This window comes from Elgaria multicarinata, chromosome 8 (genome assembly GCF_023053635.1).
Source record: "Elgaria multicarinata webbii isolate HBS135686 ecotype San Diego chromosome 8, rElgMul1.1.pri, whole genome shotgun sequence".
Classification (NCBI taxonomy): Eukaryota; Metazoa; Chordata; class Lepidosauria; order Squamata; family Anguidae; genus Elgaria; species Elgaria multicarinata.
In genome coordinates, this window is record NC_086178.1 from 5,801,555 (window position 1) to 5,822,849 (window position 21,295).

Consider the following 21,295-nt stretch of genomic DNA (forward strand, 5'->3'; position numbering starts at 1 on the left):
TGTCCTCCTTTCCATGTGGTCACCCTAAAGGCAACAACAAGCCCCACCCTTCTTACAGCAGCCATTTTGAAGGAGGTACCAAAACTAATCATTTGCAAAGTGCAAAAGATTATGCCTGCAGTTAGGGAGTCCAGGAATGAGACTTCCAGGTCCGCCCCCTCCCCTCCCCGCTTTTGCAACGGCAGACCAATGCAGACATTCAGTTGTACCCCTTAGTTCATAAGAGTGGCGAGTTCCTGAGGGTGAGGCTTCATCAGGTGTCAAAAGCAACTGGGAATGAAGGCAGGATAAGGCCATCTTCATCACTGTTTTTTTACAATGTTATTTTTTATTATTATTTAAACAGTGACATCCAGCATAAGCAAAAATGACCCGCTGCCCTGTGAGTCTGGCCAGTTGGGCACGGCCCTCAGAGGAACGGGGCCTTCCGCTGCTCTGCATTCTCCCCCTCCGGGTCCATCTCATACTCCTCCATGTCAGAAAGCGGTTGCCCGTTGCCCCCGGCGATGTGCTCCGAGACTGTGCTGCGCATGGTGGCGCGGGTGCTGCTGGGCGAGTGCTTGTGGGATCCCAGCTTCTGGAAGCGCCGGCGGCACATCACCTCCTTGAACATCTCCCGGAAGCGCGTGGACATCAGGTTGTAGAGGATGGGGTTAGCGGCAGAGCTCAGGTAGAAAAAGACGCCCGAGATGATGTGGACGTACTGGAACATGTGCAACATGGAGTCAGTCCAGTGGGTGATGAAGCTCCAGACCAGCCGGTCCGTGTGGAAGGGTGCCCAGCAGATCCCAAACACAACCACCAGCACAACTAGAAGGCAGGGACAGAAAACGGGGGTTACAAACCAAGCTTCTTCTGCAGCATTATGACGTTTACTTATTTATTTTTATTTATTAAAACATTTGTAACCCGCTGTCAGGATCGGTACGAGTGCGGAGTGCTTACAGGACCCAGGTCCGCGCTCAAAGGGCTGCTCCGCTGCAGAGTGCTGGCAGAACACGAGCCCTGGCCAGCAGCAGTTCATGGTGGGTTAAAATGAGAAGGATCCTGGAATTGTTGTAGATCGCAAGCGGAATATGAGACAACAGTGCGATACGGCTGCAAGAAAGGCAAATGCTATTTGGGGCTGCATTAATAGAAGTATAGCTTCCAAATCACGTGAGGTACTGGTTCCTCTCTATTCGGCCCTGGTTAGGTCTCATCTAGAGTATTGCGTCCAGTTCTGGGTGCCACAATTCAAGAAGGACGCAGACAAGCTGGAGCGGGTTCAGAGGAGGGCAACCAGGATGATCAAGCGTCTGGAAACAAAGCCCTATGAGGAGAGACTGAAAGAACTGGGCATGTTTAGCCTGGAGAAGAGAAGATTGAGGGCAGACATGAGAGCACTCTTCAAATACTTAAAAGGTTGCCACGCAGAGGAGGGCCAGGATCTCTTCTCGATCCTCCCAGAGTGCAGGACACGGAATAACGGGCTCAAGTTAAAGGAAGCCAGATTCCAGCTGGGCATCAGGAAAAACTTCCTGACTGTTAGAGCAGTATGACAATGGAATCAGTGACCTAGGGAGGTTGTGGGCTCTCCCACACTAGAGGCCTTCAAGAGGCAGCTGGTCAACCCTCTGTCAGGGATGCTTTAGGGTGGATTCCTGCATTGAGCAGGGGGTTGGACTCGATGGCCTTGTAGGCCCCTTCCAACTCTGCTATTCTATGATTCTATGATTCTATGAATTCAGTGCACCTGGGAGCAGCTAGAGTCAGGGCTATTTAAGACCAACATTGTAGCTCCAGCTTTTGCCACATCAACACCGTTTCTGTGGTGCTTGGCTCCTGTTCCCATGGGCCTTGTTTGTTCCTGACCTCGGACTGCTCTCTGGACTACGCTACTGCTCTTGCCTCTGCCCTGCCTTGTTTGTTCGGACCTTGGACTGCACCCTGGACCATGTCCTTGCTTCTGGCCCTGCCTGGACTCAGGTTGGACCTTGCTTTTGAAACCTTGTTTGACCCTGGACTTGCTACAACCGCTGGCCCTGTTGGACTCTGGTCTCCGCCACCGGGTTGCCCCCGGAACATTGCCCTTGCCTCTTGCTCTTGCCACGTCATGGTTGTACAAGTAAACCGGTCTATCCCAGACAGCTTGTGTGTGTTAGTCTCTGTACACCTTTGCTCTTTGCTCCCAGCTGCCCACGCCCCGGACTGTTACACCCGCCCTATATCAATAGGATCTCAGGGCGGCATACAAGTGATAAAAAAATAAAAATTAAAATAAAAACCAAAAAAACAAAAACAAACCAAAAATAAAATAATAAAAATAATAAAAATAAGAATAAAAATAATATATATATATATTTTTAAAAAAACTAAAATAAAAATATTAAAAATATTAATATATTAATAATATATTATTATTAATGCATTAATTTTTTATTAATAATAAATTAATATAATAAGATTAATATATTAATAATTTAATATATTAATAATAATATAACAATATATTAATAATATTAATATTAATAAATTTCTTACTCGCTCCTCCCTCTGGATCGAGGCGGGGAAGCAACAAGGGAGAGGGCCTTTTCAGTGGTGGCCCCCCAATTTTGGAATGATCTCCCCAATGAGGCTCGCCTGGCGCCAACATTGTCATCTTTTCGGCCCCAGGTCAAGACCTTTCTCTTCTCCCAGGCATTTAACAGCATTTCACAACATATGCAAAGTTTGTTTGTTTTTTAATGGACCCCAGAACTGTTGTTGTTTAAAATGGATACTGTTTTCTACTGTTGTTTTTATATATGTTTGATGGTTTTAAATTCTGTATATATTTTTAATGTTCACTGTTTTTAACTTTTGTAAACCGCCCAGAGAGCTTTGGCTATAGGGCGATATATGAATTTAATAAAGTAATAAAGAAATAAATAAACACTAAATGCAATATAATACATAAAGCTAGTTAAAAGAGCTTATAAAACCAATGCAATATTAAAATAACGATCGCAACATCTTAAAATTCTTAGGTTTAAAATTCATCAGGGTAGGCCTGCCAGAAGAGAGTAGTCTTTACAGTTGTCTTAAACTCGGAGAGAGAGTTGTTGACTTATCTCCTCCAGCAGGCCATTCCACAGTCTGGGAGCGGCAGAAGAGAAGGTCCTGGACCCAAACCATGTAGGGCTTTAAAGGTAATAACCAACACTTTATGCTTCACCCGGAAACTAATTGGCAGCCGGTGAAGTGATTTTAAAGTTGGTGTAATATGGTCACCCGTAGGTGTACCGGTGACCAGCCTGGTTGCCATATTTGAACTAGTTGAAGTTTCCGGACTAGGCACAAAGGTAGCCCTATATAGAGCGCATTGCAGAAGTCGAGCCTCGAAGTTACGAACGTGTGCACTACCATTTTAATGTCTAGAATTACACAATGTAAAACAATAAATGTACAGAGTAAAAAAGCAAATTAAACCATGAATCCCACTATCTGCCACCTGAGGCAACCAGCTCACTCTCTGCCTAATGGTAGGGCTGGACCTGCCCAGGGCCAGGCCAAGCTGGTAGTAGGCCCGGGCCAGATGGGAAATGTAGTCCCCATTTCAAACTGCTCATTAAGTATTTTTAATCAGTTCTAAATACCTATGAACTAGAAAGATTTATTTAAAAAAAGGTAACGGCAAGCACTTTTATTCAAGTTGTATATAAGACATCACTTCTTCACATTCACAAATGCTTTACGTAGGGTGACCATATGAAAAGGAGGACAGGGCTCCTGTATCTTTAGCAGTTGTGTTGAAAAGGAAGTTTCAGCAGATGTCATTTGTATATATGGAGAACCTGGTGAAATTCCCTCTTCATCACAACAGTTAAAGCTGCAGGAGCTATACTAGAGTGACCAGATTTAAAAGAGGGCATCCATCAATCAATTAAGTCAGTGAATATCTAAAGTCCTTTGACAGATGCTTGATCAGTCTTCTGGGTTAGTGTTGTCAGCGTCTTCACCCTGGCCTCAATCCAGCCACTAAAATAGGGTGACCCTATGAAAAGGAGGACAGGGCTCCTGTAGCTTTAACAGTTGCATTGAAAAGGGAATTTCAGCAGGTGTCATTTGTATATATGGGGAACCTGGTGAAATTTCTTCTTCATCACAACAGTTAAAGCTGCAGGTGCCCTGCCCTCTTTTAAATCTGGTCACTCTAGTATAGCTCCTGCAGCTTTAACTGTGGTGATGAAGAGGGCATTTCATCAGGTTCCCCGTATATACAAATGACACCTGCTGAAATTCCCTTTTCAATACAACTGTTAAAGAGACAGGAGCCCTGTCCTCCTTTTCATATGGTCACCCTACTTTATGTGCTTTTCTGTGGGCAAATTCATCATCAACAACAGAAAAATCAAGCAACTTTGCCCAAGGGGACTCAGAATAGGTCCCCTCAAAATCGTAGGCCCATGCCAACTGCCCACCCCTCTGCCCAGCCTTGACCCTGCCCTTCCAATTAGCTTGTTCTTCTCAGTATTCTGCTAGTCATGCAATGAATGAGCAGCAGATTCAGGACAGACAACACACCAAGAATGTATTTAATCTACTCCCATAAAATACAGCAATGGCCAGTAGCTTCAGCGGCTTTAAAAGAGGTTTAGAGAAATTCACAGAGGATAAATCTGTCAATGGTTGCTATTCATGTGGGCTAAATGTCACTGGCTGGCTGTAAACAGTGTAACAAAGTGAAAAGATTCAGCAATAGGACTGAACCACTCAACCCTCACTGCCGTGTACGCCATCAAACTACCCCCTCCAAATAAGCCGAGGAATCGCACGATGGCTATCTACGCCTGCAGAGTCCGTTATATGCCTTCCCCAAAAGGTCAGCGTTTATGAGCTCTCAAAAGAAACAGAACGAAGATGGGGAAATTGCAGGAGAACAATTTGATGATAACGCCATGTAGTGCCCCCTTTAAAAAGTGAGTGAATGAAGACTGGCAACCCCAGGGGAACAACTAGGGTGGGTTTACAATGCTGTTAGACCCTCCACTCTGCTCATAGGCATAACTGAAAGAGCAAAAGGGGAAACGCAAAAACCTCTTCTGCCTGTGAAGACAAAAAAGTGGTTGATATGTGTTAAAGGGACACTGTGACCTGGTTCACACATACTAACCCATGGTTTATTTAACCCATGGTTTGTTGCTCTTCCCAGGGTATGTCTGGCTGATGACTGAACAAAGCCTGGTTTGTTTTCTCAATTCCCGGGTTGTTTGTTTCCCTCCTGACTGTTGTCTGCTCACTCCCAGTACACCAAATACATTTGTGATGCTGTATTACTGGTATGTAGAGCAGGTGGTTGGTTTTTTTTTTACTACTCTTGCCTGCCGCCTCTGTAATCTAAACAACCCACGGTTCTGCGTTGACATCTAATGACAATCCATGGTTTAAACAATTCACAACATAACAATGCACCAAGGATTCTCTTTCTGGGTTGTTTGTGTTTAGCAAACCACGGTTTGTTAGGGAGGCTGGGTTCACGCAACACAACAATCCGACAATTCAACGACCCATGGGTTAATTAAACTGTGGATTAGTGCAACGTGCGGACCAGGAGGCTGACTTCACAGTACTGGGTTGCCACCGCTTTTGAGAAAACCCCGCAACTTTGCTGCTGTGGGGTGGCGGCAGCAGCTAATCCTGACACAGAAGGCAGTGCAGGCTTTCCAGCTTGTGGGGTCCGCCTCCTGCCCCCCTGCCTGGGCCTCTGGCGATCAATCGGGGGTCACCTTCCACTCGGAAATGCCTCCGCCTCAACGCGAGGTCAGACAGTGGAACGGCTGTGTTCACCTCGCTCCAGCATAAAAAGTTGGGGTACGTCCCCAACTTTTAAAATCCGCAGCTTCACGGGAAAGCCCCATGGTGGCTGTGAGGGGGCTGTTGCGTTGTATAACCAATGCAGCGCCACTGCGCAACTACAGCGGGTTTTTTAAAATGCCTAGACAGCCCCCCAGGTCTATATCTCTTTGTGCTTCCAGGTGAGGCTTTTACTGTGCCATTTCCCTGCCTCAAGCACCAAATTTTACAGGGGATCAAGACACAAGGTGATCCAAGACGGAGGGCTCCCGGCGCTAACAGCTATTCCATCTTTTCTTCCTAGTTATTTTTTCCTAGTAAGAACTGCAGAAGCCGCAGAGGGAAAACACGGGTGGGCTAAAAATGGAAGATGATATCATCTGGAACACACACACCCCCTGTAAAATTCCACAAACGGGGCAATGTTATTGCTCACGAAAAGTCTTGTCTGGAAGGTTCTTCTGCTGTCTTCCATTTATAACTCTCCCCCCCCCCCCCCCGGTGTTTTCCCTCCACTTTTTCTGTATTTTTCCACACAGTTGCAGGGAAAGATGATCTTCTGGCTTGAATCAAGGGCTAGCTGTCTTACAAGCTTTGCTACAGCTCATTCCTCACCAAGTGCCTGGCTGCCTGTATGTTTCCGAGCCCAATTCAAGGTGCTGGTTTTGACCTATAAAGCCTTACACGGCTTGGGACCACAATACCTGACGGAACGCCTCTCCCGACGTGAATATACCCGGTCACTACGCTCAACATCTAAGGTCCTCCTCCGAGTGCCTACTCCGAGAGAGGCTCGGAGTGTGGCAACGAGGGACAGGGCCTTTTCGGTGGTGGCCCCCAGACTATGGAACAATCTCCCAGACGAGGCTCGCCTGGCACCAACGCTGCTATCTTTCCGGCGCCAGGTTAAGACTTTCCTCTTTGCCCAGACATATGGCGGCACATCTTAATCACCCACATGTTTAGTTTTTTAACGGTTTTTAAATGCTTTATGTGTGTATGTTCTGTGTTTTAGAGTTTTAAATTTTGTATACTTGTTTTTACCTCAATTTTAGAATTTCTGTAAACCGCCCAGAGAGTCCTGGCTATGGGAGCGGTATATAAGTGCAATAAATAAATAAATAAATAAAGTGCCTGTTGGTTTCTTGGCTAATTCTTTTCATCAGATCCGTCAAGTAGCTGTCTTTCCTTCTAAGCACTTGAGAAGGCACCACAGCCTTTAAAATAAATAAATAGCAAAGTCCTCCTTTCTCTCCTCCCCCCAGACCACCTTTTAGCCCATGAAAACAAGTCATGGAGCACTCCTAGCACTCATTTCATGCTAAAAGTGGAACTCATGAGATGCTTGTGCCATCCGCTTTCTGGCTGAAAGGCAGAAATAAGCCTGCGTCCTTCTGCTTGACAGTAATCTCTCGTTTTACCTGGATTCCAACTAACCTGCTCATCTGTCTTTCAGAGATAAGGTTCCGCTACATTATTTGAGCAGTGGAATTGGTCTGGAAGCAAACTCACCATGGCTGGTGAAATCAACAATTTCCTTTCTCCGGTAAAACCGTAAGAAAAGCTTTGCTGGATCACAACAAAGGTCTATTGAGTTCAGCATACTGTTCCCAGAGTAGCCAACCAGATGCCTGTGGGAAACCCACAGGCAGGACATGAGTGTAATAATTAGGGTAGGGTGACCATATGAAAAGGAGGACCGGGCTCCTGTATCTTTAACAGTTGTATTGAAAAGGGAATTTCAGCAGGCGTCATTTGTATATATGGAGAACCTGGGGAAATTTCCTCTTCATCACAACAGTTAAAGCTACAGGAGCCCTGCCCTCTTTTGTATCTGGTCACTCTAGTTTAGCTCCTGCAGTCCTGCAACTTTAAACTGTTGTGATGAAAAGGGAATTTCACCAGGTGCTGCATGCATACAAATGACCCCTGCTGAAATTGAAGTTTCTATACGACTGTTAAAGATACAGGAACCACGTCCTTCATTTCATATCGTCACCCTATGCAATAGCACTTCACAACAGGTGCTGGCTGTGCACAATAATAATAATAATAATAATAATAATAATAATAATAATAATAAATAAATAAATAATTATTTGTTACCCGCTTTTCCCTCTGGATCAAAGCAGGGTACAACACAAATGCAAACACCATAAAATATAACTAATTAAAACATTTAAAACTAATACATTATTAAAAGCAGCACATTATTAAAAAGGCATCTTACTGATTGGTTGGCCTCTGTGACTTTGCAGTCAGACCTTCCCTCCCCTCCCCTCCCTGGATCACATTTCATTCCATTCAGAGTGAAACAGGACCTTCAGTAATGTGATGACATTGAGCAGTGAGTATTTGAACAGGTATGTTACAAGCTGATTGGTTGGCCCCTGTGATATACGTTCACAGCTTCCCACCTTGGATCAGTTTTGATCCATTTGGAGTGAAGCAGTGCCTTCAACAATGTGAGGGTAGAAAGAAAACTCCGGCAGCAAAATTTAGTATTTAAACAGGCAAGTTGCTTGCTGATTGGTTGGCCCCTGCAATGTCACAGTCATAGTATTTGAACAGGTATGTTACAAAGGGCTACTTATTTTCCCCTATGATATGTCAAGTTTAGCAAGCTCGGAGATTCCAAAGGTTAAGTAATCTTTTTTTTTTAAGGCTTCAATGATAGAAACGAGAACCCGCGAGAATGAAAGCAGGCACGGAGCTTTTTCATATTCCAAATATAGGTAGTGGGGGGGAGCACAGAATAGGCTTTGCCGTAAAACCAATGAGCAGTCTTTCAGATTGGCCAACTGGACAAGGCCGGCATTCATGCCTTTAGAACGAGGGTGCACCGGGGCGTGCATTAGCCCAGGCTTCGGGGTGGGGATGGGGAGATCTTTTCCCCGGGAATGCGTCCCACAAGAGATTAAATCTGTACAGAAGCGCAGCGCACACCTGGCAGCTGCTGTGTCTATGCCACACTGGTGAGCAAAATGAAATGTTCTTCCATTTATGAAGTAATCAGACCCACGACCCTTTTGCACCCGCGGGAGATTAACAAGCATCTGCTGCCAGGCGAAACGGATTTTTGCTTTTTGATTAGCTCGTGCCAGCTAGTTAGCCCTGCCCTAATATCCCCTTCCTCCCCTTTGCCATCTTCCTGGATCAATTAATGGTGCTCACAGCTCGTTAACGACCAGCTGCAGCAAGCCAGTCTCGGCACAATTACGGCCCAATCGGAACTTCATTATCTCTCTATCTGCATTTTTAATCCATCGGATCCTGGAGGCTCACAGTGGGAAATAAACAAGACAGCTGTACTGATTGAACTTTTTTTAAAATGTAATCTTCCCTGCCTACATGTTTGAGCCCCAATCCACGGAAGGAGATGCACGCGCTTAAACAGACTTCTGCACTTAGAATCATAGAATAGCAGAGTTGGAATGGCCCTACAAGGCCATCGAGTCCAACCCCCTGCTCAATGCAGGAATCCACCCTAAAGCATCCCTGACAAATGGTTGTCCAGCTGCCTCTTGAATGACTCTAGTGTGGGAGAGCCCACAACCTGCCTAGGTAACTGATTCCATTGTCGTACTGCTCGAACAGTCAGGAAGTTTTTCCTGATGTCCAGCTGGAATCTGGCTTCCTTTAACTTCAGCCCATTATTCCGTGTCCTGCACTCTGGGAGGATCGAGAAGAGATCCTGGCCCTCCTCTGTGTGACAACCTTTTAAGTATTTGAAGAGTGCTCTCATGTCTCCCCTCCATCTTCTCTTCTCCAGGCTAAACAGGCCCAGTTCTTTCAGTCTCTCTGCATAGGGCTTTGTTTCCAGACCCCTGATCATCCTGGTTGCCCTCCTCTGAACACGCTCCAGCTTGTCTGAGTCCTTCTTGAATTGTGGAGCCCAGAACTGGACGCAATACTTGTATCACTTCCTGGATGAGGACACTCGGATGGGGGTGGGGGGAACAGGGTTAACACCCGAATCTACATCAAAGTTACAATGCTGGTCATCTGAAATTTATTGCTTTCAGTGGGAGGTATATTTGAGTATCCCATTGAACTCTCTCCTCCCCACCCACCAATACACACACATTCTGGCACAGATAGTCACACAAAAATACTTTTTTAAAAGCAGGGCTGCATTTGAATTTGGGCCAGCAGGTCATAAATGCCTCTAAGGAGGGACAGAAAATATAAATCTCATAGAATCGTAGAATAGTAGAGTTCGAAGGGGCCTATAAGGCCATCAAGTCCAACTAGAGTTGCCATATGCTGAATCCACAAAACTGGGACAATTGGGGTTTTTTGGGGGGGGGGGGGGCACTAGGATTTTTTTTTTAAAAAAACCCTGAGCAATATGTAAAGGTCTAAGGGCTGGAACAGTAATCCGGGATTCTTGACTGACTGGCCGGGACATTTTGGAAATGTTTGGAAACCGTGACATTACTGGTTTTCCGGGATGTATGGCAATCCTAAGTCCAACCCTCTGCTCAATGCAGGAATCCACCTCAAAGCATCCCTGACAGGTGGCTGTCCAGCTGCCTCTTGAAGGCCTCTAGTGTGGGAGAGCCCACAACCTCCCTAGGTAACTGATTCCATTGTCGTACTGCTCTAACAGTCAGGAAGTTTTTCCTGATGCCCAGCTGGAGTCCTGATGTCATGCCCCACTCCACCCCACCCCACCCCAAATGTGTGCCATTTTACACTCTATATCCGCCCGGTCCAACCAGCTGGAATCTGGCTTCCTGTCACTTGAGCCCGTTATTCCGTGTCCTGCACTCTGGGAGGATCGAGAAGAGATCCTGGCCCTCCTCTATGTGACAACTTTTCAAGTATTTCAGAGAATCATAGAATAGCAGAGTTGGAAGGGGCCTACAAGGCCATCGAGTCCAACCCCCTGCTCAATGCAGGAATCCACCCTAAAACATCCCTGACAGATGGTTGTCCAGCTGCCTCTTGAAGGCCTCTAGGGTGGGAGAGCCCACAACCTCCCTAGGTAACTGGTTCCATTGTCGTACTGCTCTAACAGTCAGGAAGTTTTTCCTGATGCCCAGCTGGAGTCCTGATGTCATGCCCCACCCCACCCCACCCCACCCCACCCCAAATGTGTGCCATTTTACACTCTATATCCGCCCGGTCCAACCTGGTGCTCTACAAATGTGTTGGACTGAAACTCCCATCATCCCCTGATCCGCATGCCATTGGGGAAGATGGGAGTTGTAGCCCAACACAGTGAGAGGGCACCAGGCTGGGGAAGGCTGCTCCATGCATTCTCCTAGAATAAGAGGGTTGTTTGACAGTATTTCGGGCGTCTCAGCCATTGAATCTTTGTTCTAATTGGAGAGTTTCAAGAAAAAGGCATTGAGGTCTGGGAGCTGCAATCAGAGTCCAGGTGGGGCCATGGGAAGGAGGCGTGGCCATCAGGGGAACCCCAGAGGGCTGGACTGGGATTGCAGGTGGGTCACATTTGACCTCACTTTAACATAAGAAGTAGGGCTGTGCATGGACCCCCCGATCCTCTTCACTTCCAGATTAGCAAATTGCAAATCGGGCCCGCTCTGCCCCGCCTTGATCCTCCTAGGGTCCACTCCGCTCCGCTGCAGAGCTCCGGTTCCAAATCGGAGCTCCGCAGCGGTGGGGTGGTGGCGCCAGTTAAGGCCCCCTTCCTCCTCCCCCTTACCTGCGTCCAGCCCGGCCTGTCGCCAGCTTCACTAGAGCCCGCAGCTCAACCAGGAACTGTAGGCCCCGCTTGCGGCCTACACTTCCGGGTTGAGACGCGGGCTCTAGTGAAGCCAGCGACAGGCTGCGACAGATGCAGGTAACCCCCCCATCCCTCCTCCCCCTTACCTGTGTCTGTCCGCGGTCCCGCAGCTGCTTCAACTGAGCCCGAGGACTCAAACAGGAAGACCAGGCTGAGTCCTCAGGCTCAGTTGAAGGAGCCTGGGGACTGCGGATGGATGCAGGTAAGACTCTCCCCCTTGCCCTTTTACCTGGCTCTGCTGCCGTCACTGCACGGGCGGCGACAGCAGCGGCAGGGCCGAGTAACCCCCCCTTACCTTTTTTGCGGAGCTCCGGATTGAGGCGAAGGATCCACTCCGCAACGCTCCGCTGCTCCCCCGATCCTCTTCACCTAAGGGGAGGCGAAGCACCCCGATCCGCTTCTGCTTCTCCAGTCCGAGGAGAAGCGGAGCACAGCCCTAATAAGAAGTGCCCTGATGCTGGATCAGACCAAGGGTCCATCTAGTTCAGCACTCTGTTCACACAGCAGCCAACCAGCCATCGGCCAGGGATGAACAAGCAGGACATGGTGCACCATCCCCATCCCGCCCATGTTCCCCAGCAACTGGTGCACACAGGCTCACTGCCTCAAATACTGGAGATAGCACACAACCATCAGGGCTAGCAGCCATTGATATCCTTTGCCTCCAGGAATTTATCCAACCCCCTTTTGAAGCCATCTGCACCCCTGCCTTAGGTGGGAGGGCCTTGGAGTGCAGCCCAGTTAGCCGATGCCGTAATCTGGCCTTTACAATTCCACTAGCCTCTGCCACCTCATCCCCCAGGCCATTCACCAACATTTAATTTTGCAAAGTCCCACTGTAGTGAATGGGAGCCAAACAGGACAGCGTCCAGTGGATTCCGCCCCATGATCCTAGATCCTGAACAATGGAGTGCTTGGCTCCCCACCTCCACCGCAAAGACGTCTCCAGAGCTATGAGAGATAGAACCTTGTGGTTTTCTGTCAGTAGCCCATAATCCTAACTCCACCCCCAGAATTGAGGTGTTTCTCAAATCCTCAGCTTATACCAGATTCCACCCAGGATGAGAAAAATGGCTGCAGGTGAAGGATGGATATGGGACGGACACCCTGTGATCCATGTGATGGGATGTTTTGATAAATAATAAATTAAATAATAAACTTGTTACTTGAGTAGCTGCTCAGATTCCCTACCTGACCATCTACCTGGGTTGGATCATGTCACCTGCCTCTGGCCCATCTCATCTTTGTCCGTCAGGCTGGCCACGTGCCCATCACATGGGGAAAATCGCGTTTGTCCATCACTTCTCTGCCCACGCGTTTGTCCCTCATTACTTCCTCTTTTGAAAGAGAAAGTAAACAATGCGCCCGTGGCCCATTCAGGGGGCCATTTTGATCCCGCTGCTTCTCCTGCACACAGCAGGAGATAGTCGGAACTTCTGTCTTTAAAATTAATCAGACTTACTGGGGTGTTTCTTCGTGGTGTGAAGAAGGCTAGAAGGGGCAGGAGGAGTGCGGGAGGCAGACAACGTACTTCGCCGGGAAAATCCGTGAGTGCCCAGGAACGAGCTTGCAATAAAACGTTCATCTAAAGGAGATCGGAATGAGCTTTGAGATGGAATTTGGAGAAATTCGGCCAACTCAGTTTTTGCCAATTCGCACATCCTTCTATTTGAAGGGAAGTCAGAGGACCGTCCTGTACTTGGAAGCGTCCTCTTGTAGAATGGCTGTCCAGCTCTAGCCCAATTTAAAGATAAAGAACCAAACGAAGGGAGGGGAAGGAAAGGGTCTCGAAGTGTCCCATCAAGACCACTTGGGCAGCAGACTGAGCTGGTACGGAAGTCGCCAGGACACGGCCTTTATTCGGATGAGATGTGTTGCATTTCCATTGAAATTATAGTAATTTCCCCCTACATTTGCATCGATGCATATAAAATAACAAACATTTTACGCAAATCTGTGTTCCCAGGACTTTTTGTTTTGGGGATGCATTTCCTCCTTTTGTCTGTCTGCTCCGGAACCCGACCACCGGGCCATATTAGAACACTTTGCCGGCTTTGGCCCTTTGGAGTCTTGGCTGCTTCTTTTGCACTGGCCTGGGTGCCTGGCCTGGTTTGTATCAATAGGCAGAACTAAGTGAGACACACAGGAAGTTAGATGGAAGAGGAAGTCAGGGACACAGACTTTGATTGAAGGAATACTCGCCCAATCAGGAGGTGACACAGCAGTCAGTGACTCAGCACTCTCAGGAGTCAGTCAGGGCTGGAGAGAAGTTAGTTAGAAGCTATGTTTGTTTGAGGCAATAAAAGTTTTATTTTTATATAATACTGCATTCCTCATTTGCAACAAACCTATCTTTGAAACATGGTTGATGCCTTTTGCCGCCTGATCCCCCTGGGCTCTAGTCCTCTCGTGACCCCCTGGATTTCTCTTAGTGGCCTTAGATACCATCAACCGTGATATTCTCCTGCACCATCTGTCCAAACTGGGGACACTCCATTGTGTTTGTTTGTTTACTGATTGATTGCATTTCTATTAGGGCTGTGCATGGACCCCCCCCGCTCTGCTCCACTCCCGATCCGCAAATTGCGGATAGGGCCCGCTCCGCCCCACCTTGATCCGCCTAGGCTCCGCTCCACTGCGGGGCTCCGGCTCCGAATCGGAGCTCCGCAGCAGCGGGGGGCAGCGCCAGGTAAGCCCCCCCTCCCTCTTCCCCCTTAGCTGCGTCTGTCCCAGCCCGTCGTCAGCTTCACTAGAGCCCACGGCTCAACCAGGAACTGTAGGCCCCACTTGCGGCCTACACTTCCGGGTTGAGCCGTGGGCTCTAGTGAAGCTGGCGACGGGCTGCGACAGACCAGGTAAGGCCCCCCTCCCTCCTCCCCCTTACCTGTGTCCGTCCCGGCCCGTCGTCAGCTTCACTAGAGCCCGCGGCTCAACCAGGAACTGTAGGCCCCACTTGCGGCCTACACTTCCGGGTTGAGCCGTGGGCTCTAGTGAAGCCGGTGACGGGCTGCGACAGACCAGGTAAGACCCCCCTCCCTCCTTACCTGGCTCTGCCGCCGTCACCATATAGGCAGCGGCGGCAGCAGCAGGGCCAAGTAAACCCCCCTTACCTTTTTTGTGGAGCTCCGGATCGAGGCGAAGGATCCGCCTTCACCTCGATCCGCTCCACTACTCCCCCGATCCTCTTTGCCTACGCCTTAAGGGGAGGCAAAGCACCCCGATCCGCTTCTGCTTCTCCAGTCCGAGGAGAAGCGGAGCACAGCCCTAATTTCTATACGGCCCAATAACTGGAGCTATAGTTTATTCCACTATCATCTCATAGACAGGCAAGAAGTGGGGCTGAGAGACCCACCCCCACCCCCACCCCCACCGGGTATTATCCTGAGCAGTGCCCCAAAGTTATCTCTCATCAATCACGCCGTGGAACATCTACGGTCATGTCCACTTCTCCGGAAGACTCATTTATCATTCTTACCACTCTCATCCTTGTTAAAAATGAAATTGCAAGTCCGCAAAAATTCAAATGTCATATTCTGAATATAATGATTTTAAAAAAAGGGGGAATGCAGTTATGCAAGACGGAAAGATGAAGAGTGTGGTGAATCAAAGGATCGGTGAATGTTCTGAGAGTGGACAAAGGAGGCCAAAACAATAGCTCAGAGAACGGACGTTGCAAAATGCTCGTGTACAGAAGTACAAAGGGGCATTTGGGGGACGCCGGTACCCATTTATGAAGTTCTCTAGTGTTCATGCTAAGAAACTCAGCAGGGAATGGGCAATTGTTCAGTCCGGAACAAGTGATAGAAAAATTAGGCCAGGAGAGGGTACACTGGTTAAAAATCGCACAAGTAGCTATCAATGGCTTCTAGCTTTGATGGTTGTGTGCTATCTACAGTATTCAAGGCGGTAAGCCTGTGTGTACCAGTTGCTGGCGAACTTGGGTGGGAGGGTGCTATTGCACCATGTCCTGCCTTGTTGGTCCCTGGCCGATGGCTGGTTGGCCCCTGTGTGAACAGAGTGCTGGACTAGATGGAGCCTTGGTCTGATCCAGCATCAGGGCTCTTCTTATGTTCTTAAGTACGCCCCTTTCTCTCTCATCCAGCAATGCAGACTGCGGCTACCAAGAATTTCACTGCATTCGAACGGGAGGTAGCGAGAATGGGAGGAGGGCATTCGAACGGGAAGAGGGCAACCGGGATGATCAGGGGTCTGGAAACAAAGCCCTATGAAGATAGACTGAAAGAACTGGGCATGTTTAGCCTGGAGAAGAGAAGATTGAGGGGAGACATGAGAGCACTCTTCAAATACTTGAAAGGTTGTCACACAGAGGAGGGCCAGGATCTCTTCTCGATCCTCCCAGAGTGCAGGACACGGAATAACGGGCTCAAGTTACAGGAAGCCAGATTCCGGCTGGACATCAGGAAAAACTTCCTGACTGTTAGAGCAGTATGACAATGGACCCAGTTACCTAGGGAGGTGGTGGGCTCTCCCACGCTAGAGGCCTTCAAGAGGCAGCTGGACAACCATCTGTCTGGTATGCTTTAGGGTGGATTCCTGCATTGAGCAGGGGGTTGGACTCGATGGCCTTGTAGGCCCCTTCCAACTCTGCTATTCTATGATTCTATGATATATAGAAGCAACAAAGGGCTTGACATCTAATTTATATAAGTGAATAAGTAGCTCAGGAAGCAGGCATAAATGACCCACTCCGGACGGGGTGTGTTACGGATGCTCTCACAAAATGGCTGCCTTTGGGTGTGGCTCCGCCCACTCATAAAATGGCTGCCATAATGGTGAGCACGGACGATCACAAAGCACTCCTTTCCCAGAAGGCAAATTGGGGAGACTACTAGAAAAGTAACTTGCTCCCCCGCAAAAACTACCTTCAATGCAATGGTGGGGTTTGCTCTCCAAAACACAAAACCAGTATTGAACCCAAATGAAAACAGCATGGGAGGGCAGCACTGCACTTTGAAGCATGTCAGCTTTTCAGATTAAAAATAAATAAATCATTAATTATCAAAAGACTTAAATAAAAATCAGGTGGGACATGGAGCCTGGGGGGCACCAAGAGAGGTATCCACAGGTGCAATATTTCATCATCATCATCATCGTCATCATCATCATAATTTCTTACCCACCTCTCCATTTTGATCGAGGCGGGGAACAACAGCAAATATAAAATACATAAAACTGAATTAAGAACATAATATACATTACTAAAACATCCTAAAAACATTCTAAAATTCCAGAAGAGAGCAGTCTTTATAGCTTTCTTAAATGCTAAAAGACTGTTAATCTGACAAATCTCATCCGGCAGGCCATTCCACAGTCTGGGAGCAGTAGAAGAGAAGGTCCTCTGGGTAACAGTTGTCAGCCTAGTTTTGGCTGACTGAAGTAAGTTCTCCCCAGAGGACCTGAGTGTGCGGGGCGGATTGTACGGGAGAAGGCGATCCCGCAGGTAGAATCATAGAATAGTCGAGTTGGAAGGGGCCTACTACAAGGCCATCGAGTCCAACCTCCTGCTCAATGCAGGAATCCACCCTAAAGCATCCCTGACAGATGGTTGCCCGGACCCAAACCATGTAGGGCTTTAAAGGTGATAACCAGCACTTTATACTTCGCCCGGAAACTAATTGTCAGCCAGTGAAGAGATTTTAAAACTGGTGTAATGTGGTCCCCCCCTAGGTGTACTGGTGACCAGCCTTTAGAACAGAAAGTAGATCTTCAGAAGTTTTGGAAGATGCCTTCCAGCATTCCTGACCATTGTCCATGTGGAAGGGGATTGTGGAACTCCCAAACACCTACAGATCTATCTTCTGCCCTTCCGTACTTTAGGACACCCTCAAGTGCCCAGGTCTACGACCCCACCCTTCTTGGGGCCCTTGCCCTCCACTTACATAGCATATTAGTCACCTGCCTCCTACGGATCTTCTTCTGGTGCAGACGGTGGTTGTGGTAATCGCAGTTGCTCCCCGACTTGGCCTCCAGAACCTCCAGCATCTTCTCCTTCCGCAACTGCAGGCCGATGAGGAGGTACAAGATGCTGATGATGGCCATGGGCACGAAGAAGAAGACGATGGTCGTGACCTGAATGATGAGGTTGTACATCAAGCGGGACTTCACCAGGGTGCAGGTGGACGAGTCGGGGACCACGCCCCAACCCGGCACGTAGAGGTTCTGGATGCCGTGCAGGCTGGTGTTGGGAATGGAGCAGACCACCGACAGGAGCCAGACGGTGACAATGACCCTCTTGGCGTGGTTCTTGGTCACCACGTACTTCGCCTTGAGCGGGTGGACCACCGCAATATACCGCTCCATGCTGAGCGCCGTCACGTTGAGGATGGAGGCGAAGCAGACCGCCTCGAAGAGCAGGGTCTTAAAGCAGCAGCCGCCAGCGCCCAGGAGGAAAGGGTAGTTGCTCCACATCTCGTAGATCTCCAACGGCATCCCCAAGAGGAGCACCAGGAGGTCTGAGACGGCCAAGCTGAACAGATAGTAGTTGGTAGGAGTCCGCATGAAACGGTGCCGGACGATGACCAGGCAGGTCAGGGCGTTGCCAACGGCCCCAACCGCAAAGATCAGGAGGTACGTCGTGCAGATGGGGATGAAGAAGCTTGACCGGCGGGGGCCCAAATACTTAATGCGGAGCTGCTCTGCGGTCATGTTGAAGATCTCGGCGTCGAAGAAGTCCGACCTCCCGACCTGGCCGCTGCCGTTGCATAGATCCTCGGAGGCCAGCTTCTCGAGCAGCTCCAGTCTGGCCAGTTTTAATTCCCAGTTGGAACAGTTGGCCGAGGAATACATGGCCACCGGCTGGAATGAGAGGAGAGCAGTTAGCAAACTGTCTGAACTGCAGCACAACACAGGGTGGCTTGGGGAACCCTCTGGGGTCCCTGCTGCTGCTTGCCGTGGCCGTGCTCCTATGCCCCTCAGGATGCCAACGTAGATCCCAATCAGGACCCCTGCATGTGTTTTTTCTCTCTCTCTCCAATGCTTTGAATGTGCTTAGACTACTGCATGCACTGTATGTGGGGCTACCCTTGAAGAGCCATAGAATTGTAAAATAATTGAGTTGGAAGGAGCATTTAAGGCCATCGAGTCCAACCCTCTGCTCAATGCAGGAATCCACCCTAAGGCATCCCTGACAGGTGGTTGTCCAGCTGCCTCTTGAAGGCCACTAGTGTGGGAGAGCCCACTACCTCCCTAGGAAATTGTTTCCATTGACATACTGCTCTAACAGACAGGAAGTTTTTCCTGATGTCCAGCCGGAATCGGACTTCCTGTAACTTGAGCCCATTCTTCCATGTCCTGCACTCTGGGAGGATCGAGAAGAGATCCTGGCCCTCCTCTGTGTGACAACCTTTTAAGTATTTGAAGAGTGCTATCATGTCTCTCCTGAGCTTTCTCTTCCCCCAGCTAAACATGCCCAGTTAGAATCATCGAATAGCAGAGTTGGAAGGGGCCTACAAGGCCATCGAGTCCAACCCCCTGCTCAATGCAGGAATACCCTAAAGCATCCCTGACAGATGGTTGTGCAGCTGCCTTTTGAAGGATTCTAAGGTGGGAGAGACCACGACTTCCCTAGGTCATTGGTTCAATTGTTGTACTGCTCTAACAGTCAGGAAGTTTTTCCTGATGTCCAGCCGGAATCTGGCTTCCTGTAACTTGAGCCCATTATTCCGTGTCTTGCACTCTGGGAGGATCGAGAAGAGATCCTGGCCCTCCTCTGTGTGACAACTTTTTAAGTCTTTGAAGAGTGCTATCATGTCTCCCCTCAGCCTTCTCTTCTCCAGGCTAAACATGCCCAGTTCTTTCAGTCTCTTCTTATAGGGCTTTTCCCCCAGACCCCTCATCATCCTCATTGCCCTTCTCTGAACCCCCTCAAGCTTCTCTGCCTCCTTCTTGAAGTGTGGTGCCCAGAACTGGATGCAATACTCAAGATGAGGCCTAACCAGTGCTGAATACAGGGTAACCAGTACCTCACATGATTTGGAAGCTATACTTCTATGGATGCAGCCTAAAATAGCATTTGTTTTTTTTGCAGCCACATCACACTGTTGGCTCCTATTCAGCTTGTGATCTGCAACAATTCCAAGATCCTTCTCGCTTGTAGCGTTGCTGAGCCAAGTATCCCCCATCTTGTAACTGTGCATTTGGTTTCTATTTCCTAGATGTAGAACTTGGCATTTATCCCTATTAAATTTCATTCTGTTGTTTTCAGCCCAGCTCTCCAGCCGATCAAGATCACTTTGAAGTTTGCTCCTGTCTTCCAGGGTATTCGCTATCCCACCCAATTTTGTGTCATCTGCAAATTTTACAAATTTGCAAAATGTGGCAGATAGGCTGCTAACCGCTGCACGGTATGGGGACCATATTATTCCTGAAAGACCTATGTTGGATGTCAATTGCCTTTTGGGTTCAATTCAAGCTGGTGGTTTTAACCTATAAGGTCGTAAGCAGCTTAAGACCTTGCTATTTAAGGGGCTATCTGTCTTGCTATGAACCTGTCCAGTTTTTAAGATCTGCAGGAGAGACCCTCTTAAGCACTTGGCTTTTAGAAAAGGTGTGAAGACTCATCTTTTTAATGTACCCTTTCAAATTATGTAGTTGTTTTAATGTTTTACAGTTTTAATGTCACTTCTTTTAAAAAAAATGTGTTAAGGTTTAACTTTTTTATGTTTTTGCTCACCACCTTGATGGCTTTTTAACAAACACACCATTAATAAAAGAAATAAATAAACTTGGCTACCCCAGCTTCACAATACATCCGTCTTATCACCCCACCCCCACCCACTCTCTATGCTATAGGCAGGCTGTCTGCCTTTTTGTTTAAAAAATTAAAAAGCCGTATGTACATTGATTGATTGCAATGGATATTTTTTCCTCTTCTTTTCTTTTTTAAAAATCGATTGTGTTGGGTTAGTGACGTCATTGGTCCCCTGCCAATCGGAACTGTGCGGAGCAGACTTCTGCTGTAAACACACTGTGCTAGTTTTGGCTTAGGTCAGTCTGGGAGAGAAGATTTATGATGAGGCTCAGAGACAAGTAACTTGGCCAACAAACTGAGTACAAAGCAAAGGTGGGGGCTGAGCCCGAGACGCCAAATCATATATTTACCCCATAAAGCACAACAAAATACCCTTTTCATAGAAGGCAAAAAAAGGTGATGCTCAGAGAAACGCACATGGAAACACATATCATGCCAACCGAGTCTTCACCAAACTGGCAGAATGCATACATACATACCACCCAAAAAGAAACAACAGCAACACACCACAGTGTAGGGTGATCATATGAGAAAGGAGGACAGGGCTCCTGCAGCTTCAACAGTTGTGTAGGAAAGGGAGTTTCAGCAGGTGTCATTTGTAGGCATGCAGCACCTGGTGAAATTCCCTCTTCCTCACAGTTCAAGCTGCAGGAGCCTTCTTATGAGGAGAGACTGAAAGAACTGGGCATGTTTAGCCTGGAGAAGAGAAGATTGAGGGGAGACATGATAGCACTCTTCAAATATTTGTAAGGTTGTCATGCAGAGGAGGGCCAGGATCTCTTCTTGGTCCTCCCAGAGTGCAGGACATGGAATAACAGGCTCAAGTGACAGGAAGCCAGATTCCAGCTGAACATCAGGAAAAACTTCCTGACTGTTAGAGCAGTTTGACAATGGAACCGATTACCTAGGGAGGTTGTGGGCTCTCCCACACTAGAGGCCTTCCAGAGGCAGCTGGA

At 48.2% G+C, this 21,295-nt stretch overlaps 1 protein-coding gene across 1 annotated transcript in view; it reads right to left on the reverse strand.

Annotated features, from left to right (window-relative positions):
- Window positions 1–409: 409 nt before the first annotated feature.
- NMUR1 (neuromedin U receptor 1) overlaps window positions 410–21,295 on the reverse strand; it is a 51,837-nt gene continuing 30,951 nt past the window's right edge. The window contains exons 4-5 of the mRNA XM_063131757.1: window positions 17,470–18,385; window positions 410–810 (exon numbers count right to left, since the gene is read on the reverse strand). Coding sequence (XP_062987827.1) covers window positions 410–810; window positions 17,470–18,385 — 1,317 coding nt within the window. The remainder of the gene's footprint in view (window positions 811–17,469; window positions 18,386–21,295) is intronic.